General features: G+C 44.9%; 1 protein-coding gene across 1 annotated transcript in view; it reads left to right on the top strand.

The window, feature by feature from the left end:
- Nucleotides 1-20,189, top strand: part of CP (ceruloplasmin) — a 43,627-nt gene that overhangs the window by 8,992 nt on the left and 14,446 nt on the right. Inside the window, exons 2-8 of the mRNA XM_072143099.1 lie at nucleotides 7,470-7,714; nucleotides 15,081-15,293; nucleotides 15,412-15,582; nucleotides 16,042-16,296; nucleotides 16,399-16,570; nucleotides 19,093-19,232; nucleotides 19,512-19,661. Of these exons, the coding sequence (XP_071999200.1) occupies nucleotides 7,470-7,714; nucleotides 15,081-15,293; nucleotides 15,412-15,582; nucleotides 16,042-16,296; nucleotides 16,399-16,570; nucleotides 19,093-19,232; nucleotides 19,512-19,661 (1,346 nt within the window). The remainder of the gene's footprint in view (nucleotides 1-7,469; nucleotides 7,715-15,080; nucleotides 15,294-15,411; nucleotides 15,583-16,041; nucleotides 16,297-16,398; nucleotides 16,571-19,092; nucleotides 19,233-19,511; nucleotides 19,662-20,189) is intronic.

Below are 20,189 nucleotides of genomic sequence, written 5' to 3'. Positions count from 1 at the left end.
GAACAGGTTGGAAGAGGCAGTGGTGGGGCCAGACGGAGAGGCAGGGCCAGAGCAGGTGCATCAGCGCCAAATGTGTCACGTAGTGAAGCTCCCGTGGCGAGGGCTCCCGCGGCGAGGGCTAGATTTTCAGAAGTCTGGAGGTTCTTTAAGGAAACACCGGATGACCGACGGACTGTGGTGTGCAACCTTTGCCAAACCAGGATCAGCAGGAGTTCCACCACTACTAGCTTAACTACCACCAGTATGCGCAGGCATATGAATGCTAAACACCCCATTCAGTGGCACCAAGCCCGTTCACCTCCGGCCGGGCACACCACTGCTCCTTCCCCTGTGTCAGCTGCTAGTCAGCCCCCTGCCCAGGACCCTGGCACAAAAACCCCATCGTCGCCTCCACGATCCTCCACAGCATCCACCAACGTTCAGCTCTCCATACCCCAGACGCTGGAGCGGAAACGCAAATATAGTGCAACCCACCCGCACGCCCAAGCCCTTAATGTCCACATCTCCAGATTGCTTAGCCTGGAGATGCTGCCCTATAGGCTAGTAGAGACCGAGGCCTTTCGCAACCTCATGGCGGCGGCCGCCCCTCGGTATTTGGTCCCCAGCCGCCACTACTTTTCCCGATGTGCCGTCCCAGCCCTGCACCAGTACATGTCAGACAACATCATCCGTGCTCTGACCAACGCCGGTTCTGACAAGGTCCACCTGACCACGGACACGTGGACGAGTGCTGCCGGGCAGAGCCACTATATATCGCTGACGGCACATTGGGTTAACTTGGTGGAGGCTGGGACCGAGTCTGACCCTGGGGCTGGTCATATACTGCCGACGCCGAGGATTGCAGGGCCTACCTCGGTCCAGGTCTTTCAGGCCTACTATGCCTCCTCCTCCTCCCACCCCTCCTCCACCTCCTCCTCCGAACATCCGTGGGCATGGCGCCATCAGTCGCTAGCTCTAAGCACAGCAGTAGTGCCGTCGCTAAGCGACAACAGGCGGTGCTCAAACTGCTGAGCCTAGGCGATAAAAGGCACACCGCCCAAGAACTATTACAGGGCATCACGGCGCAGACTGATCTGTGGCTGGCACCGCTGAACCTGAAGCCAGGCATGGTTGTGTGTGACAACGGCCGTAACCTGGTGGCGGCTCTGCAACTCGGCAGACTGACACATGTGCCATGCCTGGCCCATGTGTTAAATCTGATAGTTCAGCGTTTCCTCAAGACATACCCCAATCTGTCTGATTTGCTCACGAAGGTGCGCCGCATCTGTGCGCATTTCAGGAAGTCCAGCACAAATGCTGCCACTCTCAGGGCAGCGCAGCGCCGCCTCCAACTGCCCGCGCACCGACTGTTGTGCGACGTGCCCACGAGGTGGAATTCAACATTAACCATGTTATCCAGAGTTTACCAGCAGCGCAGAGCGATTGTAGACTGCCAGATGTCAACTTCCACCAGAACTGGTAGTCAGGTCAGTCAGCTTCCTCAAGTCTACAATGAGGAGTGGACGTGGATGTCTGATATCTGTCAGGTGCTGAGTAACTTTGAGGAGTCAACACAGATGGTCAGTGGTGATGCCGCCATCATCAGCCTCACCATCCCGCTGCTTGGCCTGTTGAAAAACTCTCTGATCAGCATGAAGTCGGAAGCTTTGCGCTTGTCACAAGAGACGGGGGAAGAAGATTCCCTTGTTGATAGCCAAAGCACCCTCAGGTCTGTTTCTCAGCGCATATCGGAGGAGGTGGAGGAGGATGAGGAGGAAGAGGAGGAGAATGTTGGCGAGACACAAGAGGGGAGCATTGCTCAGACCTTCACTGTTCAGCGTGTATGGGCAGAAGAAGAGGAGTTGGAGGAGGAGGAGATGGACAGTCAGGCCAGTGAGGGGAGTGAATTCTTGAGAGTTGGGACTCTGGCGCATATGGCAGATTTCATGCTAGGCTGCCTATCCCGTGACCCTCGTGTTCAAAGAATTTATTCCAGCACCGATTACTGGGTATTCACTCTCCTGGACCCACGGTACAAGCAAAATCTTTCCACTCTCATCCCTGGAGAGGAAAGGAGTGTGAGAATGCATGAATACCAGCAGGCCCTGGTGCACAAGCAGAAACAGTATTTCCCTTCTGACAGCACTAGCGGCAGAGTGCGTAGTTCTGCGGGACAAGTAGCGAGGGAGAGTAGGCGAGCAGGCAGCTTGTCCAGCACTGGCAAGGGTACGCTTTACAAGGCTTTTGCCAGCTTTATGTCACCCCAGCAAGACACTGTCACCTGTCCCCAGTCTCGGCAGAGTAGGGCTGATCTTTACAGAAAGATGGTGAGGGAGTACGTAGCTGACCATACCATCGTCCTAAATGATCACACAGCTCCCTACAACTACTGGGTTTCAAAGCTGGACATGTGGCACGAACTGGCGCTGTACGCCTTGGAGGTTCTTGCCTGCCCTGCCGCTAGCGTCTTGTCCGAGCGGGTTTTCAGTGCAGCTGGTGGCATCATCACCGATAAGCGTACACGCCTGTCGACTGACAGCGCTGACAGGCTGACGCTTATTAAGATGAATAAAGCCTGGATTTCTCATAATTTCCAATCTCCACCAGGTGAAGGAAGCTCAACCTGAATAATTTATGCACTCTTCCTTCTCCTCATTTTCCTCCTTCTCCTCCTCTTTGTACACTAAAGCAGAGGAAACTGGCTATTTTTTGACAGGGCCCACTGGCTCTAGCTATAGTACTTTATGCATTTAATTTTTCTGGAGGGCCACCTACCCGGTCCTCTGTTTTAAACAATTTTTGGGAGTGCCACATACAGGCACTCAATCTATTCAATTTTTCTGGAGGGCCACCTACCTGCTCCTCTGGTTTGAAAACTTTTTTGGACTGCCACATACAGGCACTCAATCTATTTCATTTTTCTGGAGGGCCACCTACCTGCTCCTCTGGTTTGAAAATTTTTTTGGACTGCCACATACAGGCACTCAATCTATTCCATTTTTCTGGAGGGCCACCTACCTGCTCCTCTGGTTTGAAAACTTTTTTGGACTGCCACATACAGGCACTCAATCTATTCCATTTTTCTGGAGGGCCACCTACCTGCTCCTCTGGTTTGAAAACTTTTTTGGACTGCCACATACAGGCACTCAATCTATTTCATTTTTCTGGAGGGCCACCTACCTGCTCCTCTGGTTTGAAAACTTTTTTGGACTGCCACATACAGGCACTATCCAAATTAAATTGTCTCCATAGCAGCCTCCACACGTTGTCTCCATTGCTACCTCCAAAAGTCGTCCATATAGCTGCCTCCATACATCGTCCCCTTATCAAACGAGGTGTGTCAGGCAGAAATTTGGGTTGTTTTCATGGATTCCACATCAAAGTTGTTAACTTTGTCGCCACCCTGCTGTGTTATCCACAAAATATACTGGCAAACTTTTACCATTTAGGGATATTATTTCAGCGCTTCTTGCGCATCTGTTTACATTCCCCTCACCCGCCATATCCCAAACTTATAAGAACGCTACTACACTTAACTTGGTGCAGGCTGGGACCGAGTCTGACCCTGGGGCTGGTCATATACTGCCGACGCAGAGGATTGCGGGGCCTACCTCGGTCCAGGTCTCAAAGGCCTACTATACCTCCTCCTCCTCCCACCCCTCCTCCACCTCCTCCTCCTCCGAATTACCATCCGTGGCCATAGCGCCATCAGTCGGTAGCTCTAGACACAGCAGCAGTGCCGTCGCTAAGCAACAGCAGGCGGTGCTCAAATTGCTGAGCCTAGGCGATAAAAGGCACACCGCCCAAGAGCTATTACAGGGCATTCCACATCAAACTTGTTAACTTTGTCGCCACCCTGCTGTGTAATCCCCAAAATATACTGGCAAACTTTTATCATTTACCGATATTATTTCAGCGCTTCTTGCGCATCTGTTTACATTCCCCTCACCCGCCATATCCCAAACTTATAAGAACGCTACTACACTTGATCTTATACAAAAGGTTCTTAGAAGTGCTGTTTGGGGAGTAGCCTAGAGACAGGGGCTTGGATTGGCGAAAGCTCGCCTGGAAGCGGAGCGCCAGCTCCATCCCAAGATCCAACTAACATAGTTTTAACTGCAGCACCTTTAATCTACTACTAGTTCACTGCCTCCATATATGGTCCCCTTATCAAACGAGCTGTGTCAGGCAGAATTTTGGGTTGTTTTCATGGCTTCCACATCAAACTTGTTAACTTTGTCGCCACCCTGCTGTGTAATCCACAAAATATACTGGCAAACTTTTATCATTTACCGATATTATTTCAGCGCTTCTTGCGCATCTGTTTACATTCCCCTCACCCGCCATATCCTAAACTTATAAGAACGCTACTACACTTGATCTTATACAAAAGGTTCTTAGAAGTGCTGTTTGGGGAGTAGCCTAGAGACAGGGGCTTGGATTGGCGAAAGCTCGCCTGGCAGCGGAGCGCCAGCTCCATGCCAAGATCCAACTAACATAGTTTTAACTGCAGCACCTTTAATCTACTACTAGTTCACTGCCTCCATATATGGTCCCCTTATCAAACGAGCTGTGTCAGGCAGAATTTTGGGTTGTTTTCATGGCTTCCATGTTAACTTTGTCGCCACCCTGCTGTGTAATCCACAAAATATACTGGCAAACTTTTATCATGTACCGATATTATTTGAGCGCTTCTTGCTCACCTCCTTTGGTTCCTCTCTGCCACCCATTGGTTTGAAGCCTGAGTCCATTTAGGGTATGTCGCCATGACACTCTCTAGCCTGCTGCCGCTGCCTCTGCATGCCGTCCCCTATAGTGTCAGGGTCAATTATTGGATGTTTTAGATGCTATCTAGCTTCATTCTGTCACTCTGTCATGGCCATGCTGTTGCCCATAATTTTGGTATAATGGTGCGATTAAGCAGCCTCAGAGGCATCCATGCATGCTGCCCCTGCTGTTTCCTGTCCATTTCCGTGGCGTTTCCATCCTTTTCTGAGGTTCCCAGGTGTTTGGCCAAGCTTCCCTGTGCAGAGCCTTGGTCCCCTTGAAAAATGCTCCAGTCTCCCATTGACTTCAATGGGGCTCGTTATTCGAGACGAGCACTCGAGCATCGGGAAAAGTTCGTCTCGAATAACGAGTACCCGAGCATTTTAGTGCTCGCTCATCTCTAATAAGGTGCAAAAAAGATCCGCCAAAAGTCTCTAAAATTCACCTCAGAGAGACAAAACTATGATACATGTGCCCCATTGACTTTGAAGTGAAAGATGCCCTGATTGATCAAGAAGGCAAGTTTGTCTTTCTGCATGGATTACTGAAGGGCCTTGAAGTTATTCTAGCCTTTGTTTATATTCCTCCTCCGGCTTCATTAGAGGTGATTTATACTTTAATGAATTTTATAGTACCTTGGGATCACTGTCCCCTTATGATAATGAGGGATTTCAATCTAGGGATGGATGCAGTAATAGACAGGTTTAGGTTGGCTGAGACAGCAGCACCGGAACATAGGCCGAATGGAAGATTGTTCTGTCTTTGTGAGGACTTAGGTTGGATTGATGTCTGTCTGAAATTGTATGGTAACCGAAAAGGTTTTTCCTGTATGAGTCGTTCGTATTGGAGACTGTCTCGAATCGACCTATACCTGTCTAACCTGGCCTTTTTAATTTGATTTGTAAAATGGTATATGAAAATATTACTTTGTCGGATCATACTCCGGTTATGATTATTTTGAAATCCTTCGTTCATTGTTTCAAACGAAATTGAAATTGGATTTGTATCCTTAAGGATCAGATTCAGATTGAGGAAGAGGTACAATTGTTTTGGTTCTAAAAAAAAGCTTCTAAAAAAATAATGGGAGTGCAGGGTTACTTATACTATACTCCTCTTTGGTTTAATTCAAATCTGACTGGTGTAATGGAGTTACCTGATAGGAATTTTGGTGGGATTTAGGCATTAGGTATATATCACAAATAATGTCAGAAGGACAATTTATATCATTTTCCTTGATGCAATGGTTATATGGAATTAAGATGGTGGATTGAGACACAATGTACATCATATAGAAATGAAGTTGGAATCACATGACTTTATATCTTTTGTCAAGATGGTGGGGAATAAAAGTAGAATAATATAAAAAATGTATAACTAAGGAATAGTTACCCGCTGAATATGATAAGCAATTCTAAAAATAAGTGGAAAGGGTCACTGAGTAAAGAAAAATGGAAAAAAATCACAGAAACACAAAGAAATGTTCCTTGAACTGCAGTCACAGATTAATTCACTTTAATATCCTGCATCAGGTATACTATACACTGAAGGTATTATGTAAAATGAAGCTGCAGGAGGAATCAAAGTGCTGGAAATACCAATTGCTTGAAGCAGATTTTCTGCATATGGTTTGGGGTTGTCCATTTTTGGAGGTAAGTATTTGGTAGAACTGACGAGATTATTAAGACCGACCTCCCCTTACTAATGACAACAGCACTTTTTAGGTTGGTGGAAGACTCAACAATAGATAATTTGTACAGCTGTTTGATTATAAGATTAATGAACTTGGCATTGACTGTCATAGTTCGGAAAATCTGTTCAAATGTTACCCCGAAAGAGACTATCTCAGCAAATTAAAGAATTCAAAAAGTATAGATTTAAAATAATTCAAAAGGAGCGAAAATGGAATAAAATCTGGTTGGTATGGCTTTAAACTGTGGTTTCTTGGTACTGTTGAGTACCCCCCTCATTTGTTCCCCTTTTTTCCCTCCTCCCCTGTGTCGGAGGGAGAGGGTGGGAGTGGGTGGGAAGGAAAGATGAAGAAACAGGTTATATTTTCTCCCTGTAATGATTTGAGATAAAATATAAATATACAAGGGCTTAGCTAATAATGAAGTTGTGATACATATTTTCTTTCATAAATCTCAGATTCGTAATGATTCGGGATAAAATATAAATGTACAAGGGTATAGCTAAAAATGGAGGTGTGATATACTCTCTCTTCCTGCAAGTCTTGGATTTCAAAATTAAGATGGTTGTGGTATGCAATTATATATTAGAGACTGGGGCCGTTCTTGTTTATTGCCCTATCCCTTGTACGTTTTATCCTTAGATTTGTATTCTCTTGTGAAAAGAATCTGGCTTTGCCTTTGTATTGGAATATCTCCTTTTTGTAGTATTTTAAAAAAAAAACCCTGACTTAGATGTGCAAATCTGGTAGAGATATACAACAGACCTGCGGCTATCCTTGCAATTTTAGTATTTTATAATTTGCTAAAATTTGCAAAAGCGAGCATCTTATTTACACTTCACATAAACTTTATACATACACAATACCTGGTAAACCTTTGTGTTGCATTATATCATCACATATAAAGAAAAAAGTTTTTGTTTTGTGGCTGCAATAGTCCAGGTGGTGAATGATTCCATAGGAATGTATTATTTATGTGTGTAGGTAAATAATTCATTGTGCGTATAGTAACGAATTGGCATCTTCTTTTTTCCAGGCATGCAAGAACTTTTCTACAACCTTCGTATGATAGAATAGGCAGAATCTACAAAAAGGCTATGTACTTTCAATACACCAATGATTTGTACACTGAAGAAATCAAGAAACCAGACTGGCTGGGATTTTTGGGCCCAATCATGAGAGCCGAAGTCGGTGACACAATTATTATTCATCTTAAGAACCTTGCATCAAGACCTTATTCATTACACCCACACGGGGTGCAATACACAAAAGAAAGTGAAGGTAAAATACTTTGGGGGGACTTTTATCATAGTTTTCTTTGGTCTGGTGCTTATTTGTGTCTATTTATGTGGGTATTTTCCCCAGTTATATTTAATTAAAAAAAACAACATGGTTAACTTTACAAAATGGCACCAAAAAGTCGTTTGCAACAAGGGTGCAAAAAAGTTTGATAAATGCCCTCCTTTGATTTTAAAGATTTGAAACTGGAAACTAGTTAAACGGTACTAGGTTGTTAAAAAACTATTGAAGAAGTTAGATGGGTTGTCCGCCTTTAAAGGGGTTGTCCAACACTTTAAAAATCTGCTATGTGGTTGGGAGCTGCTTAAAAAAATTAAACCTTCACTTAGCTCCTTGGTACCTCCCAGTGTCCCGCGCCACTGTCCGTTCCCCTGTGCTGACATCCGCTTCTGGTCAAGGTGGCTGGCCACGCCCAACCATCCCTATTCCCAACGCTGTATTAGGGGCTGAGATATGGTGGGTACAGGTTTATTTTTGTAGCAGCCCCCTCCCGGCCATATAGACGTTTTTGAAAAGTTTCGGAGACCCCTTTTAATAGAAACAAGGTTACTTCTGTACTCACCTGTTGTAGTACAGGGCATCATCTCTGCTGCCAAGCATAATTAGGTCCAGAAATATTAGAATAGTGAAATAGTCTTGATGATTTGGGATCTGTATGCCACCATATTGTATCTGAAATAATACAAATGAGATACAACTGAAGAGTAGACTTTCAGGTATAGTGCAAGGGGCTGAACAAAGAATATCCAGTTTAGTGCAGCCATTTATCTACAAGCCTCAAAAGTAGTCGGACAAATATAAATATAGCAGCCTCTCCCTCATCATTTCTTGCCAACACCACCCTGCTGGAGACCTGCCAGGCTGTAGGACAGCCCTCCGGTTCCCCATACCAAGCACCGTGACACTAGCGAGCCTAGGCCGCAACCGCCAGCCACTCAGGTACTGCGGGCCCCGGCTGACTCCAGGCCCCAAGAAAAGGCTAGGCCCCGGTGGGGGATGTTACTAGTGGCGTCACGAACCACAGAATATATACTTCTGTGCCTTATTCTGGCACTATAGACTGTACTTTATTACAAAGACTGTGCTGCCTAACCCTGCTGCCATCCGGGTTTAGGCCCAAGTGATTGTGTGCCTTACTACGTTGAACTGTGTTATATTGCTGCCACGTGCTGTTGAGCTCCGCTCCAGCACTCAAGAGGTTAAACCCTGCAAAGAACTTTGTCAGCTCTGCTACATCCGGCGCTGCTGCGCCTTAAGCATTTACCTCAGAGACGTGTGGCGCAGCAAGTATTTCCAGCCCACCAAATCCTCACTGGCGGGAACTCCAGAGTCGTCACTAGGCTGCGCCCCCTGCGCGAGTGGCGCGAAGTACCGTGGAGGAGGAGCTGGAGCGTGTGCGGCCGGCAACGAAGAGGGTTAATCGGCCATCTTGGATTTCGGCGCAGGCCGCGCCTGAAGCCTGCCAGCAGTGTGCGCCTCATCCGGAGTTCCGGCGCACGTGTCCTGCGACTGGAGGAGAACACCGCTGAGCATCACCGAGCCCCTGCTGCCTGCTGGACATCGGGAACGGAGTCCTTCATGCACTGGAGCTGTCCTGTCACCGCGGCTGATCCTGAGTGAGTACCGCTTGGGAAGTTAAAGGGGGGTAGAGATTTTTTCCGACGCTAGGTTATTGGCTCACCTCCCAGGGAATAGTGACTGTGTCTTAAAGTGCCCACGTCCCATTCTAGCCATCGCCCATAGCAACGGACATTGTGTAACCCTACAGACTTCCCTCAGCTAGGCCAGTCATGTCCGCCCAGGACGAAGATACGGGACTGGAGCAGGTCCCGTCCCCTGGTCCCTCTTCAGGGTGCCGGAGCATGTTAAGTCCTCCAGAGAGTCCCTTCAGCCCTGCTACAGCTAGTGTCCCTGGGACCCCCACCATGATGCCTCTGACTATGCCCTACTATCTGGAGGCCCCCTGGTTACCCCACTACGAGGGAGAATCACACACTCTCCCTGAATTCAGAGACAAGTTGTTAGCCACCTTCGCCCTCTACCCGTTCACAGAGGAACAGAAAGTGGGCTTCCTAACCGGGCAGTTGAAAGGACCCGCTCTCCGGGAAGTCAAGTCTTGGCCCCAAGAACAGTGTCAGAATGTTGTCCAAATTCTTGATAGGCTGCGCAACACCTTTGACAAGTGTACTGCCTCAGAGTTGAAGCAGCAATTCTTCGGGAAAAGACAGAAGCCCCAAGAGTCCCTCCGAGACTTTGCCCTCTCCCTACAGGAGACATGGAAGGCCATAACCCGTCTTGATCCCAAAGATGCTGAAACCTCTGACCAAACCCTGAGGGAACAATTCATTAATGGATTTGTTGATAGAAATCAAAGGTGTCAACTAAAGATCATCTCTTCTCAACATGCCCAGGCCTCCCTTCTTGAGTTTAAGGAAATTGCCATTGACATATTAGGGGACCGACCGCCTACTGGACCGCAGAAAGAGCCGGAATCCATGGAAATGGAGGAATCTGCTCTAGCTTGCCATCCAACGCAGTCGACATCACCTACTCCTGCGGCTACGGAAGTTGCTGGCTTAGCAGGACAGGTCCCTAATCTGGCGGACACCCTGCATAAAATTCTCGATCGGTTGACCCAGTTGGAAGTGACTGTCTCCGCTATGAGGAAGAAACCTTCAGAGAACTCTGTACGGTCAGCTACCCCTCGTGACTCTCCGGCCAAACAGCGCCCAAGAGAAGCGAAGTCGTTAAGTACCTGGAGTCAGAAGAAACCCCGCCAGCGGTGCAGCTACTGCCATAAATATGGGCATGAAGAGGATGGATGTCGTCAGTTAAACGACAAACCCTTGGAGCTAAGGGACGACCTCCAAGGGAAGAACCTGTAAGTACCCGAGATGCTAACTGGATGCCCAGGTTCGTGGGGACTCGCCCCATGGTTCATGTAACCATCAACACAGTTACCCTACCGGCCTTAATTGATACCGGCTCTCAAGTGACCACCCTCCGGAGTGCTGCCTTCGAGAAATGCCGAGGAGGAGCATCCTTAGTCCAGCCTCCCAAGGCTTACTTGAACATTATTGTTACGAACGGAGAACCCGTACCCATCCGCGGCTACTGGGAGCCCACGCTAACCATTGGAGACACTGAGTTAACCAGACAGGGACGTAGTGGTGACACGAGTGCCCGAAAACGGTAACTTCTCCCTGGTACTGGGTACCAATGTCCTCCGCAACTGCTACCCTGAAGTGCTGAAGGCTCTCCACGACTCCCTGCCAACAGTGCCCAACGGTTCCCGGAAGGTAATTCAGGAGACTATGCAGGTTCTAGCGGCGCAACAGAAGTTTGCTGGCCCTAATGGAGAAATCTGCAGAGCCCGGATCAAGGATCCCTAACCTGTCCGCCTTCAACCTGGGACTGAGACGTTAGTATGGTGTCGAGCCTGCATGGGCGTCCAAGGTCAAGACTAGCAGGCGATAGTAGAACCTCTACCAGCTGATGAAGACCTGCCCATTCTAGCCGCCAGGAGCCTAGTCACTGTATCCCTAGGACAAGTACCCATTCGACTACTAAATGTGGGAGACTCCCCAGTGGATCTGAGAAAGTACCAAGCCGTAGCCACTCTCTTCAGCGTCCATCCTGAAGACTTGGTGGAAACCTCTCTGTCTGCCTCCCAACAGTTGGAACTGAAGCAAAGTGCTGAAGGTGAGCCTGCCGAGCAATCCTGGTGGCTTGAGCTCAATATTGGAGACGACGATTTTACTCCTGCAGACCAAGTACAAGGTGTCCTGGATGTCGTTATGAAGCACCACCAGGCCTTCAGCAAACACCCACTGGATTTTGGGCAGACTACCCTGATCCAACATACCATCCCTACTGGCTCTCATCCCCCTATCAAGGAGCGATACCGGCCCATACCTCCAGCCCGCTACCAAGAGGTGAAAAAGCTGGTACAAGAGATGAAGACAGCCAACGTTATCCGGGAGAGTCCTTGTGAAGAAGAAGGATGGAACCCTTGATGGGCTGTAGCCCACTTCAGGTACTGTGAATACTGTGTACATATGTAAATATTATTTCCGCTATCCCTATAGAGCCAGAGACTTTCCTGAGACTCTCACCCTTATTTATCTCAGTCAAGAGACTCTCCTTGAACTGCCCATTGTAATGTGCTATGATAGCACCCCTTCCTCTGCCACCGCAGAGATTCCTTCAAAGGACTCTGTCCCTCTACACATAGAGGAGACCCTTTGCTTCTTTTATTGCACTTTTCCCCACATCAAGGGCTGTACCCAGAAGATGGACTTTGCTATTAAAGACCTTCTGTGAGACTTTTGCCAACTCCAAGGAAAAGTTGCTACTTTATTGACTTATTATATTGCACTTAATGCCTTCCTTCTAGGTATGGACATTCTGCATGCACTTTTATGCCTTTTCCTTTCCAGGTAAAGAGACATTTTATTCTGCTACCCTGAGTAGCCTACCTCCTGTAACGTTTGCAACGTTATGTTATAAGATGTGTACCAATTGGGCTCCTAAGCCAATGTGAGTTTACCAAATGTTTGCACACTGTCAATTTATGCCAGTAGTTTGCACTAACCTTTTATAGGCTTTTCAGATTGTAGTGTGGCTGTGTCAGACCGTCCAATATGTAAAACCCTGACCGCTATCTTATGCCTCAAACCGAAGTTTGTAAGTGGGGGTAGTCCGTAAACTGCGGGTCCTTAGGGGACCGGGGGTGTTACAGAGTTAGCACCTGGATGCCCCTCATACAAGGGTAAGAATTTCAGTCGGCAGGTACTTATACATTTGTATAATGTTTAATTGTGTCACATATGCCAATGTAATGCATATACATACTATATTTGTCGCCAGGGAAGAAGCGTTTATATAACAAATATACAGGCCCTGGTGCAAGGAGTGGATTACAGTACATGACACCACACCTTTCCTACTGTACAGTTTGGTTTAATGGCGTTAGTGACCAACTGTCATACTTCGCATTTACATGTCGTTGTCTTAGTCCGACACCAACCCAGGTGCCTGTCTCCAGGACCATGGGTGGTTTGTCCCTACAGATCATGTAGCCTGCACTCCACAGAAGTGCCCCTATCTACCTCTGCGCCCCAATCAATTCGTAGTCGAGCCGAGGGCGGCTCTTTCAATTGCCCCGGGGGTATGCAACACCCTCGCCGATGCAAGGCAGAGCTGTGTTTGCGAATACGTCCCACCATGTAGCTTGCAGCCTGTGTAGGGTCTAGTCAGCCCCACAGCATGTCACTACATCACACTACATAGTCCTTATAGGATCCAGGGGAACATTGCAGTAGTATATCCTGCCGGGCAAGGCAGGAGTTAATTGTTTTATGTGATGTAAGATGTGTCATCCAATCACAGGTGTTATACTTTGTCTCTGTGAGCTGAAATGTAAGCTGAGATGTAATTGGAGGAGCAGCCACCACCTGACCAGGGGAGTTACAAGACCTTGTCAGGAAACTTCCAGAAGAGGCAGTTGGTTCTCTCTCGGAAGAGAGCAGAGAGTAGTTAGCTGAGCAGTAGCTCAGAAGCAGACTGGAATTAATTCAGTAAGAGACTCTGAAGAGTCTGTGCAGCTAGCACACCAGACCAAGAGCAGGTGAGCCTAGCCCCTGCCTGAAGAGTGGAGCTAATAGCTAGTATAGTGAGGAAAGGGGTATCATCCTACCTTTAAGGGTGATACCTGAAGCACTCCAGGACAAGCTGAAGCATCCTACTAGGACACAGCTACATCCAAGCCTGCCCTTGCATCCAGGCTGGTGATCTACCTCCTGTGGCTCCATCCAACTGCAACTCAGCACTCCACCATTCTGTTAAAGGCACGTTGCTGCGGTTCCTGTCGGTTCCAATAAAGAACTGTCAGTTGTTTTTGTTCAACCTCTGCCTCCGTCTGGTCCCTGCTACTACGGCTGTCACCATCACGGCACCCTGTCCACCACACAGAGACTCATACTCTAGACACCAAAGGGTTGCCCCAGGGAGATCCGCTATAGCAGCCTCTCCCTCATCATTTCTTGCCAACACCACCCTGCTGGAGACCTGCCAGGCTGTAGGACAGCCCTCCGGTTCCCCATACCAAGCACCGTGACACTAGCGTGCCTAGGCCGCAACCGCCAGCCACTCAGGTACTGCGGGCCCCGGCTGACTCCAGGCCCCAAGAAAAGGCTAGGCCCCAGTGGGGGATGTTACATATAAATAAGGAAAAACTGCTAAGATACATCTGACCAGCAGTAAAGCTAAAATTTAATTTATCTGACCAAAGGAACAGTAGAACTATAGATATTTGTACCATGTACTCAATTTTGAGCAAAGGACCAGCCCCTTATTTTGTCAAGAGAAATATAAATAAAGTTTCACAAACTCATCACCAGGCAGTGTGACTGGCAACATGGCAAGTGGAACCAGTGGATCACCACTCCTTGATGATGTAAATGACGAAGTTGGCTGGGATGTGGAACAGGGACTATAGTAATATGACTAAAGCCATTTGTTTTTATGTGATAAAGAATCTTTCAGCACTTTTGAACATGAGAAATCCAGGGTAGTGAGTCAGGCAGAGTCTTACAGTTAAAAGTGAGAAGATTTAAAGGGGTTGTTCACTTTCAGCAAATAATTGATATTGTTTGTGTAACAAAAAGTTATACATTTTCTAATATTGTTTACACCGAGAGTAAATAAATGTGTCCATGGTCTTGAGATGGACATGCAGGTGCACAAGATGTTATTATCACAGAGAGTTATCAGATACTGATGGTTCATGCCTGTCCATCACATGACCATAGACATATTTCTATACATTTAGAAGCTTTATATAGAATGACAGCAAACAGAGATATAGTAAAGTGTTAGGAATTCATAAAAAAGTATGTTGGAATACTGTATAACTTTTCATTACACAAACAATATCAATTATTTGCTAAAAGTGGACAACCCCTTTAATTAAGAAGATCAGTATTGTAGGTCACAGCGTTAGATTATCGTGATAAGACAATATGGTGGAGAGCTTAGGACCTTCATTAGTGTTTAGCAGTGTTAGTTAAGTCAGATATGAATTTTACTTGCATATAGAAGGATTTGGCAACTGACTGAACATGAGGCACAAAGGACAAAGTGCAGGTCAGAGTAAATTAAAAAGTCATTGTACCTGACCCTGCCAAAAATCCTTAGACTTGACATTTTCCACACAGTACGATCTTGATAAATGTGTGCCAGCTATATGAGCAGTGTCTTGAAAATTGTATTTGAAAATGCTGAATCCAACATTACCTTCAATATAGTCAATAGAGAACTTATAATTGAGCGTATGTTTTGTCTACAGGAGCTTTATACCCTGACCATACTTACAAAACACAGAAAACAGATGATGCCGTAGAGCCTGGCCAGTCACAAACTTACATATGGGATGTTGTAGAAGATCACGGTCCATCGGCAAGAGATGTAGACTGTGTGACCAGGATTTATCACTCACATGTAAATGGTCCTAAAGATGTCTACTCTGGACTTGTTGGACCTATAATCATCTGTAAAAAAGGTGAGCAGTGAAAACTATTCTAACTTCACCAGTTTTACCACTATTTATGTCACTGTATAACGTACAATGGAAATTGACAGCACAAAAGTTTAAATGTCTTTCTTCCCTTTTTTAAAAGGTAAAATAGAAGAAATAGAGAAGAAACAGTATGAAGAGTTCATTTTAATGTTCTCAGTGGTGGATGAAAATCTCAGCTGGTATCTGGATGAAAATATTAACACGTACTGCACTGAACCTGAATCCATTGATAAAGAAGATGAAGACTTTCAGGAAAGCAATAAAATGCATTGTAAGTCTATTATACTTTACTTACTGTATGTCACTGTATAGTCACTATAGTACACCTAACCTTTCAACAAACACTGTATAAATCAGTAGTTTTATAAATGTAAATGAGGAGTAGCAAAGCTTCTGCACATTAGATGAGTCATATTCACAACTTTTTAGCAGTTTTTCCCTATGCAGACTATACTTGTGATTTTCAGTTCTCCCTGTGCCAGTGGGTGGAGACATAACTGTTTTGAATCAGATCTTGTCTGCTCCCCCTTCCCTTCTCTATAGATGTTTATCCTTTATTAGTCTATACGTAGCTACCCAGTAGTTGTGCTGTGATTAGTTGAGAGAACAAAATTAGCAAAATACTGAGTAAAGCAACCAAATGTATTTCTCTACTATACATGATTCTTATGAGAACAGATTATATCCACTACATTCTTATCCATTTAAGTCATTTCTTTCTGTGTTACAGCTATCAATGGTTATTTGTATGGGAACCTTCCAGGCCTCTCCATGTGTGATAATACAAAGGTCAAGTGGTATATGTTTGGAATGGGGAATGAAGTAGATATTCATTCGGCATACTTCCATGGTCAGGTGTTAACTCATCAGGGGTTTCGTGTTGATACTGTTAGTCTGTTCCCATCAACAATGATTGAAGCTATAATGGAAACCAAAAACCCTGGGAAATGGCTCCTCAGCTGTCAGGTCAATGATCACCTAGAAGGTAAATCATTTGGAAATTTTTTAAACCGCCCAAATCTCTGTTCAATTGATTTGAAACGGTTGTGTAGTTTTCCTGTTTAGCCAGTACCCTTATGTTTTATAGGTGGTATGCAGGCAATTTATGAAGTAAAGAACTGCACAAAAAAATCCAAGAGTTCGTATAAGTTTGGATCAAAGACGAGAGAATATTATATTGCTGCTGAAGAGATAATCTGGAACTATGGTTCAACATCTGTGAATCAGTTTACTGGGAAAAAGTTAGATGATCCTGAAAGGTAACACAAGTCATATATGGTAAATATAGGTCCATTGCTTGGTGGTACAGACATTGTAACGTCATTGTTTGTGAGCCGCCAACATTGCGAGGGGACCTGAAGAAGTGCCAAACGACCTAAAGAGGAGCTGAAGAGGAGCAGAAGGACCCAAAGAGGACCCGAAGGTCCCAAAGAGGCACCAGAGCATCCGAAGCAAGAAGAGGACCTGTAGGGGCCTTGGAAAGGTGAGTTCAGTGTTATTTTTTTTATTGACTCAAGTATACTCCAGTATATACGGTAATTAATCATTACCAACCATTAAGAGTTATGGCTCCTACAGACCAGTTAGACAATATTAATCATTAAAGACAGTGCCTTATATACAGGCGATATAACTAGGAGATGCTGGGCCCCATAGCAGGTTTCTGAATAGGACCCCCTCTGGAAGAAACGCAGTCAACAGTCAGCTGTTTGTGGGTATGCACTTTATTCTACGAAATTAAAGAAGCAATTACTATATTGCAAGATTGGTGAGTGCCACTCTCTTTTCCTCTTTTTTCTATGCCATAACTGGATGCTGTTTGTCAATATTGGAGCACCCCATATACCAATTGATTATATATATATATATATATATATATATATATATATATATATATATATATATATATATTCAACTCATTGAAGATATGGCTTGTTGGTTCTTCAAGCAAATAACATTAAATAAGTGCATACGAAGCTTAAAGAAGAGGGGACATCTAACAGTATCTACAATACAGACTAAAAGTTTGGACACACCTCATTCAAAGAGTTTTCTGCATTTTCATGACTATAAAAATTGTAGATTCACATTGAATGCATCAAAACTATGAATTAACACATGTGAAATTATATACTTAACAAAGTGTGAAAGAAATGAAAATATGTCTTATATTCTAGGTTCTTCAAAGTGCCCACCTTTTGCTTTGATTACTGCTTTGCACACTCTTGGCATTCTCTTGATGAGCTTCAAGAGGTAGTCACCTGAAAAGGTTTTTACATCACAGGTGTGCCCTGTCAGGTTTAATAAGTGGGATTTCTTGCCTTATAAATGGGGTTGGAAACATCAGTTGTGTTGTGCAGACGTCAAGTGGAAACACAGCTGAAAGTCCTACTGAATAGACTGAATTTGTATTATGGCTAGAAAAAAGCAGCTTAATAAAGAAAAACACAGAGGTCTAGCAGCAGACACATCTCTACAGCAACTGGTAAGAGGAGACTGTGTGCAGCAGCCTTCATGGTAAAGTGCTAGGAAACCACTGCTAAGGACAGGCAACATGCACTAGAGACTTCTTTGGGCTGAAGAAGACAACAAATGGACATTAGACTAGTGAAAGTCTGTGCTTTGGTCTGATGAGTCCAAATTTGAGATCTTCCACCGTGTCTTTGTGTGACACAAAAAAGGTTAACGAATGGACTGTACATGTCTGTTTCTCACCGTGAAGCATGGAGGAGGAGGTGTGATGGTGTGGGGGTGCTTTGCTGGTGACACTGTAGGAATTTATTCAAAATTGAAGGCATACTGAACCAGCATGGTTACCACAGCATCTTGCAGCAGAAGCTATTCCATCCGGTTTGCATTTAGTTGAACCATCATTTATTTTTCAACAGGACAATGACCCCAAACACACCTCCTGGCTGTGTATGGATATTTGACCAAGAAGGAGAGTGATGAGGTGCTACGACCTGGTCTCCACAGTCACTAGACCTGAACCCAATTGAGATGGTTTGGGGTGAGCTGGACCGCAGAGTGAAGGCAAAGGGGCCAACAAGTGCTAAGCATCTCTGGGAACTCCTTCAAGACTGTTGGTAATCAAAGCAAAAGGTGGCTACTTTGAAGAGCCTAGAATATATTTTCAGTTGTTTCACACTTTTTTGTTAAGTATATAATTCCGAATGTGTTAATTGATATTTTGATGCCCTTAGTGTGAATCATCAATTTTTATCATCAAAATACAGAAAATTCTTTGAATAAAAAGGTGTGTCCAAACTTTTGGTCTGTGCTGTAAATTTATTTAATTTATACAATGTAATGTTCTGGATTTTATTTTTGATATTCTCTCAATGTGAAAAAACTACCCTTAAAATTACAGGCAGTTCATTTCATGGGGCAAAATTAGCAAGGGATTGAAAAACTATTTCCTTCACTGTATGATGCAATCACTTTCCTCCTGATAAACCGCCAGTGGTTGTGCTGCAGGCAGTTCTAGGTCAGGATTGGCCTAAATGAGTGCAGGCTATAGCTAGTATGCCAGCGCAGCAGGAACGCCAGCCCGCTACACTGCCAGCTATGCCCCCATTCATGCTCCTCCATGTTCACTTGGTGTGGAGGCGGCATAGCAGAGGAAAGACATGAAATTCCTGCTTGTATGCCTTTTTCAGGGCTTGTTCACCAGAATTCTGGAGCACAAGCCTTGACAAATGTCCCCCTCTAAATGTTTTGTATAGATGACAGCAGCTATAATATTGTCATATAGATAAAAGATCTACCTCACAATTTACAGTGAATCGGCACCATTTTTTGAACAAAGTGATAACAGAATTGGAAGCTCATATAAGAAAGCAGTGTATGTGGGTTACACAGATTCAACCTTCACAAAGAAGAAGGAAAGATCCAAGGAAGAAGAACATCTTGGAATACTTGGTAATTGATTTGAGACCATGCATTAAAAAATGATTATTATTATGTTCCTTTAATAGTATATAGTAGTAGGATATTTTTTTATTCTGTATATTTGGCCATTGCACACTCTTGTCCTGTTAGCTGTTTGCAGGTCTTAGTATCTGCTTATATTTTTGTACAAAGGAACAGTGTATAACAACAACTCTTTGAGTGAACGTTCTCTGTAGCACGCTGCAGAACGTGTATCCACTATAAAGATTAGTGAAATAAATCTGTTCCTTTTCCTATCTTATGTTTCAGGACCAGTAATTTTGGCCCAAACAGGAGACATCATCAAGATCACTTTTAAGAACAAAGCAAGACGCCCATACAGCATCCAGGCTCATGGGGTGAGCTATGCCAAATCCATGGAAGGAGCTTCCTACAACACAGCAAATGTAGCTGAAGGTACAAAGAAAGGCAGTTTTGCCTACTGGTGAACGTTTTTTGCTGAAATAGTTAAAGTAGCCGCATCATAAACCCTCTCACAATGTGTAATGTGTCTGTGTAGCATACAGGTAAGTTTGTTGAGAGCATCTAGACTGAGGATGTCAGTGTCCCTGTCATCTAGGCCCCAAGCAATGACATGGGTTGCAATATATGTAAATCTGTCCCTGCACCCATGTGATATCCAAGTCCAGCAGAACTACACTTAGAGAGAAATGACAGAGAACAAGAGTAAGGGACTGCTAAAAAAAAGCATTGCTCTTTAGTCAGTCATTGGTTAAAGCAATAACCAGTTAATGAAGACCAACAGAGCAGTGTTGGGAACGGGTCCTGGATCACTATTTTTTTTGTCAATAAGAAACCCCTTAAAGACTTTTAGAGGTTTTCTAGTAATTAAAATTTATTGCCAAATAGATGATCAATGAGTAATCAGCAGGGGTCCACTGCTGACCACCACTCCAATCACATTGTAGAATGAACATGCCCTGCAGA

Source organism: Engystomops pustulosus, chromosome 3 (genome assembly GCF_040894005.1).
Source record: "Engystomops pustulosus chromosome 3, aEngPut4.maternal, whole genome shotgun sequence".
NCBI lineage: Eukaryota > Metazoa > Chordata > Amphibia > Anura > Leptodactylidae > Engystomops > Engystomops pustulosus.
The sequence above is the reverse complement of the archived record's forward strand: the minus strand, read 5'-3'. Positions and strand labels throughout refer to the sequence as shown.